Source organism: Neomonachus schauinslandi, chromosome 12 (genome assembly GCF_002201575.2).
Source record: "Neomonachus schauinslandi chromosome 12, ASM220157v2, whole genome shotgun sequence".
Classification (NCBI taxonomy): domain Eukaryota; kingdom Metazoa; phylum Chordata; class Mammalia; order Carnivora; family Phocidae; genus Neomonachus; species Neomonachus schauinslandi.
This window is the reverse complement of record NC_058414.1, coordinates 80758627-80765744: the sequence shown is the minus strand read 5'-3', so window position 1 is coordinate 80765744 and position 7118 is coordinate 80758627. Positions and strand designations below refer to the sequence as shown.

At 38.5% G+C, this 7118-nt stretch overlaps 1 protein-coding gene across 1 annotated transcript; it reads right to left on the bottom strand.

Annotated features, from left to right (window-relative positions):
• Positions 1–6282: 6282 nt before the first annotated feature.
• Positions 6283–6690, bottom strand: LOC110589015 (60S ribosomal protein L39). The gene has a single exon (XM_021699399.2). The coding sequence runs from the start codon at positions 6639–6641 to the stop codon at positions 6486–6488; it is 156 nt and encodes a 51-aa protein (XP_021555074.1). The 5' UTR covers positions 6642–6690; the 3' UTR covers positions 6283–6485.
• Positions 6691–7118: the final 428 nt, after the last annotated feature.

Here is a 7118-nt window from a genome sequence, read left to right as displayed (position 1 = left end):
TGACCATAATGAGTGATGAGAGAAGACAAAGATGAGGTTGGAGGGACCACAAAGAACTCGCCCTAAGGGGGGTTGGGTATATTAACAATGACACAACTCCTTCTGCTTACCCCTCTACTTTATTTTCTCTTCACAGACAAACACATCTTGAAAGAATTTCCTGTAGCTGCTACTCCTACTTATTTATCTATTAATCTCTCCTCAACCCACTCCGATCAGACTTTTCTCTGCACTGCTCCACTAAGGGTGACTAATGAAGGCCGTTAACATATGCGCTAACAAGACCACTGATATTACGGGTGTTGCCAAATCCAATGGTCACTTTTCCGTCCTCCCTCATTTGAACTTAAATTGGCCTTCAACACAGCTGACTACTTCTTTCTTCTCTTGGCTTTGGTGATCCACATTCTTCTTACTTCTCCTACCTCACTGCCTGCTCTTTCTCAGTCTTCTTTATGGGACATCCTTCCTCTACTTGAAATATGAATGCAGGAATGTACCCAGGATTTGATCTTATCTACTTCTCCATTTATATTTACTCTTTATCCTTAGATCATATTGTCTAGTCCCTTGGGTTTAGAGTGCCATTTATGTGCTGATGATTCTGAACTGTATCTATGATACAGTTACCAAATAACTTGATAGAGCCAGTTGGATGGCTAATAGGCATCTCAAATTTATCATATCCAAAACAGAATTTTGATTTGTTTGTACTCTGTGTGCCACCCACAGTTTTTTCTCCCTGAGTCTTTGCTGTCTTAGTTAACATCCTGCCAACAGCCACTCGGTTCCCAAGTCAAGTCCAGGAGTAATTTTGATTGATTCTTTCCTGTTTTATGTCATCCAATAGATCCCGCATTAAGTCTTGAGGCTTTTATACCTGAATTGTACCCTAAATTCCTTTACTATTCACCATTCCAAGTATTATTCTCCTTGTGCAAAAAACCTACAATATCTTACATAGATGACTTCCATAGCCTTATACATATTTTGACAGCTTCCACAAACAATTCTCCACAAGGCATGTCCCCATCACTCACTGCACACCACACACAACTTATGGATCGTCACATCACATCGACCTTTTCTGACCACTCAGTCAGGATTGGCCATGAAGTTTTATTTTATGTAGCCACTGCATTTTTTCTTTTGTGTATTTATTCTCTCCACCCAGGGTAACCTATAATAAAGCAGTGATATTGTGTCCCCAGTGTCTAAAACAATGTCTGAGGCACAGTAAATACCCAATAAATATATGTCAAGTAAATCAAAGAATGGATGAATAGTAGAAATAAAAGGCAATTTATATAGGATTAATGGTTATGTCAGAAATATTTGAAATATTAATGTTTCAAGCCTTTGCACTTGAAATGGAGAAAAATAATAATAAAACGGAAATTTAAGAAAGAGACAAGCTAAGGAAAGCTTTGTTGGTTTTTAAGAATGGGAAAAAAAAAATCCTAAATGCATGTAAAGTTTATAGGGAAAGGACCAAGGAAACAAGACATTAAAGTTAAGAAAAGGATAAAGGATGACACATATTCCTAAATAATCAGGAACTACTAGATCAGAGTTGCTGATTTTTATTGAAGGATTAGTCTCAGAAAAGGGAAAATGTGGAAGATCCTGTCTTCTTTCCAATTTCCTTCCTTCCATTTCCCTCTCTCAACCTTTTTTTCCTTCCTCCCTTTTTCTTTCTTTCATTCCTCCTTCCACAGTTGCTGTTTTAGTACTTCTACAGTGCCAGGTGCTGTGAAATAGATAGGAGATTTAATTTGAATAAAACCAAAAAGCAAGATCTGACAATAGACAAGAGGGAAGAGAAATTGCCTTTGTGCCAAGGAAATTAGCAGCAGTATCCCTGATGAGTTTATTATAGCTACTCTATTAGTCACAAATAAACAAAATGGACTCTGGTTGATTTAAATAGAAAATGAGTGTGTTGGAATTGCAGGGGATATCTCACAAAACCTGCCAGAAGGCCAGATACAGATATGGCAAGAGCCAAGCAAGACAGAGCCAAGACAACCCAGACATCACCAATGGCCATCAACTGCCACTTCTGCAGCTGACATCACCTCTGGTTATCCTTTTGTTGCTGAACTGCAGTACTCTGAGCTCCAGTCACCACACCACCGGGCTCTGAACTCTACTCAGGGGCCATAAAAAATCTTTCACTGACCCTTCCTTTTGCTTCGGTCCCTCAGGAATCACACAGGGTCATCTGACTGGTCATGCTCAGGTCACATAGGACCTGAGGTGGAAAGGAATACCTAACCCTTTCTCACTTCTATATGGGGCAGTGGCTCTGCCTCTTATCCTTCTTTGGATTTCCACACACATGATTATGGATCCTGGTCATCCTGAAAGTCGAATATTGACTAGAAGCTGTTCCGGAAGAGAGAATTCGTATGCTGTGAAGGCAGAAATGACTGGCTCTGTAGACTCTTGTTCATAGCTTTACCTGAATCACTCTGTGACTTCATATAAATCATCAGTACTCTTCAGGACATTATTCAGCTCTCTGTAAAATGTGGTTGCTGTTTCCCCATGTTTGCTAGCCCTTTCCAGTGCTAAGATTTCTAGATAGCTAAAGAAGTACATCAGTAAAACAAACCATACTCAGGTTTACAGCATTTTATCACTTATGACCCTCCTTGGCAAGCCCACAGGGGTAAGTAACATAGACTGGAATATCTTTACTGGGTATTATAAAGGTAGAAGAATACAAATGAGAAATGGTAAAGGTCAGGCACATATACACTGGTCAGATGAACTGAAGCGGGACTCGGAAAGACAAGGTGCCAACACTGGTTATGTTTATGCTTCTGAAATGGGAGGAAACAAATGCCAGGGGAACCAGATTTCCTTCTTAAATAGTTCAATAGAAACAGGGAAAATAACACAATATAAAAGGCAGGATATGTCAAGTCAACACAAAACTCAGCTGGAGGTAACAGGCTAAACACAATTCAGATTTCCATGCCACAGAGATGTCTGAGCCTGGAAATTCAGTTCAGACGGGCACAGACTACACATGATTCAAGACTCATCTTTGTGACATGATCATCAAAGGCCATAGAGGAAAGCATCAGGAACACAGAAAGTTCAAATTGCCCAGGATGTTTTTAATAAGTGTTAGGAAAGTAGAAGACAATGCACTAGAATTATTTCTAGGTCTTTAGTGGTTTAATAAATATACTGGAGAAGTAAATTAATTTAAGCCTGAAAGGCAAAAGAAGACTAACGTTGTATTTGTTCATAGTACGTGAGAATGTGATCACTCATTCTGGCTGACAGACAAGGTGGTAAACTCAAACTGCAACTTTGAATTTATCCGAGATCTTATTGATATATTCCAACATAACAGATGATGATATCTAGGGGGAGAATTTCTTCCTCCTTACTATTTGGAATAAGGTATTCAGTTTAAGAATTGATGAATAGTAAAAGAGAAAGCCGGTTAATGATGTACCAGGAGATGATCTTTTAGACAATCACCTACAACCTCAGTTTTCTTACAAAATACTTACTTGATTTATAACTTGACAAGACTGCTTTCCTTTATATATGAAAAGTAAAAGAATAATCTGAATAAATCAGAGAGATAGGTATTTCAGGTAGTGTGCATTTTCTTGACCTCCGTTTATCCTTTCTTTTCATACATTGCATATTTTTACTCATGAATACTCTCTGCAATATCAAATTCTAACAGCAAGAAAGAAAGTTGTTGTTTTTTGGGTTTTTTTTTGATAAAACAGTATTCTATGATTGGACCAAGGCAACCAAGGCTTTGGGAAATACCCTGTTTTTCAAGAGAACAGAGAGAGTAAAAATAAAATGCTAAATGTTTTCATTGCCCTTGGACCTTCCTGCTGGGGATCCAAACTTGAACACAATCCTTCAATCATGAGAGTCTAGTGGAAGAGCTCGAGGAGTTTCCACAAATCATGGAGAAGCACTGTGAAGGAGTTTCCCTAGGGCAGGTGTCTGGATACCACCAGGGGAGGGGGACCCACCACAGAGAAAGCAGTCAACATGATCTTCCCAGAAGAGGTTCCTCCTCGGGGGAACTTGACTTTCACATAGCAATACAAAAAGAGACCGGTTTCCTGTTTCATTATCTGTATTCAGGCATCAGCAGCTCTTATAGTTTTGGTCCCTGCCTATCTTTCCCATCAAATGTCTTGTCACTGCTTGCTCCTAGCCTGTACCCCAGTCTCTCCTAACCCACCACACACTCTCACATCTCTTCACTTTTGTAGATACCAGCCTCCTAACCTTGAATTCACCCCACCCCGCGCTGACTTGTGTCCCTCCTATGAGAGTCCCTGATCTACGAGCACCCCCGGACCCGGGTCAGGTACATCATTAGCACACGTTGCAGTTTCACGTACACGACAGGTTCTTGGTAAGGATTTGTGGAATACCTGAAAAACTGAAAAAGGCAGTGGATAGTGGGTAAAATCAGGAGCTCTGGAGGCACACTGGTGAGTTTTGATTCCTGTATCTTCCACTTACTCTCTGGATGATATTGAGCAAGTTTTGTAACCTCTCTATGACTCAATCTCTGAATTTATGATAGGATTTCCATGAGGATTAAATGAGGTAATACATGTAAGTCTATTAGAACAGTACCTGACAGATGTGAATCCTATTAGGTACTCGTAACTAAAAAATTCGTGAATGGATATTTGGGGCAAAGACTGTAGGTATTCTCAAATATTGCATCTGCCCCTTCAATTTCCCACTACCTTTATAGTTAGGCAGGGACATACAATGAATTCTAAGCAACAGATTCTAATGAGCGGGCTAGCAGTGGATCTCCAAGCTCTCTGTTGCCCTGGCACAGAGACCACAAAGCATATGTTAAGATGCAAGAGCTTCAGAACTCAAGCAGCCTGAACGAACGTTGTGTTTTCTAACAATTGAGACTCTAGGGTTATTGTTACTGCAGCATGAAGACACCTATCCTGACTAATTCAGGATCACCCTAAAGTCATATGAAAGAGATGATGGTCCACTTTATACACTTACACTTACTTTGATGAAAACAAGTGAGTAGGTGCAAACAGCACACGCAGCACAGCCTACAAAGGCTGGAGGGATAAAAGAGGCGGTTGTGAAAGGAGGCTGTCATGGGGACAGGGAATGAGGAAAGAGAGAAGAATGTTGACAATTCAATCTTGGTTCAGGCATGTTTGGGATCAGTAACACAGTTCTCAAAATGTAAAGAAACCTAAATAATAATCAAAGTGATGTCACATTCTTTTAGTTGGGATGTGCTTTTTTTTTCCCCATCAGTATGACTAAAAAAAACTTCACTATTAGATTAAGCAAAAAAAACCCAAATAATTGCATTTCTTAAACTTTTTTTCTGGAAATAGGTAGATTTTTGAGTGCAGGTGGGAGTGGGTCACAAATTCCTTTGAAAACATTATTAAAAACTATAGATTTTCCCTAGGGAAAAATGAAGATGCCTAAATAAGCACACAGTTTCCAGGGCTCCTGGACCCAGAGCTACAAAACCTTATGTTGTGGGTTTCTCTTTCAAATCCTGATTTGAAGTATCCAGAAATATTTTGAAAGAAATTCCCTAACGATTTTATCAGTTGGGCTATAGTTAATAACAGTATGAGCTTTGTGTGGAGTGTAGATGCACCATGAACACTTAAATTGGTATAAATGTTGTGGAGGGCAAATAATCAATATTCATCAAAATGAAAAATGATATGTAGTCTTTGAGCCAACAATTCTATGGCTAGGAATCCTCTCTAATACACTTACAACATTATGCCATGATGTATGTTCAAGGATCTTAATTTTAGTTTTGTTTCTTATAGCAAAAATACTGGAAAATAATGACCACTGACCAGAAACTGGTTAAATCAGTTATAGTACATTGTTATAATAATACTCTGCAGCCATTAAATAAAATGAAATTGATATTATGTATTGAGATGGGAAGATGATCTATTTATTTAAATCAAGAAACATAAATGGTTTATGGTCTTGTTAGACAATTTTTTACAAGAATGTGTGTGTGTTATATGTGTGTGTGTGTGTTCTGAAAGAATATGTAGGAAACCATTAAAAGTAGTCACTTTTGATGAGGCATATGCCCATACATGCCACATAGGAACATTTAATAACTATGTTTGCATTTATTTATTATTTACTGAGCTCACGATTCCTCTATGCTCAACACCTTTTTCAATGCTTTGGAAATACAAAAGAATGTGGAAGGCAGTTATTAGCATTGACTTTTTTTTTTTTTTTTTTTTTGGAGGTGAAAGGTCTCGCATTTATTACCGAACCAACCTACTGGTATGGAGGTGTAGTCACAGAGAAAATCATTTCCATGATAAGACAAGTCTACGGCCAGGTAGGAAGCATGTTTACAGAATGATAGAACACATGATCTTCACGCAGCTTAATTAAATATGTGTGCCAATTAAGTGTGTCATCTCATGATGGGTGACGCCTTACAGACCCAGCTTGGTTCTCCTCCAGTGCCTCCTCTTGGAGTTGTACCTGATCTTATTACCAGTTTTCATCCGAATCCACTGGGGAATGGGACGATTCTGCTTTTGTTTCTTGGCCAGGAATCGCTTGATTCTGAAAGTCTTGTGAGAAGACATGGTGAGAAGCAGCCAGCCACGCAGAGCAGGATGGCGGCGAAAAAGAGAAAGGAGGACAGCATTGACTTTTAATTAATTAAAATTTAATTTAATTTAATTAACATGTTGTTAATAAGAAAAACAGATATTTGAAGTAACTAGAGAAAATATAAAAGACAATATATGAACAAGTACAAATTGAAATGATAAAAATTGCATAATAAGTGCTAAACAATGTGTTCTTAGATTGGGGAGAAAATGCTTTATCAAACAAAATATTCTCACCTTAGGCAAATGTTTGTGTGTTTGTGTGTGTGTGTCTACTTTGAAAAAAAAACATGTGAATGATACAATTCATATAGAAAGAACTCAGGAAAGCACAACTTTAATTCCAAAGGGCTGAACACACACACGCACACACACACACACACATATACACGGACACACGCACACATTCACCCTTACAAGGATATCACAAACTTCTTTCTCATAATTTTG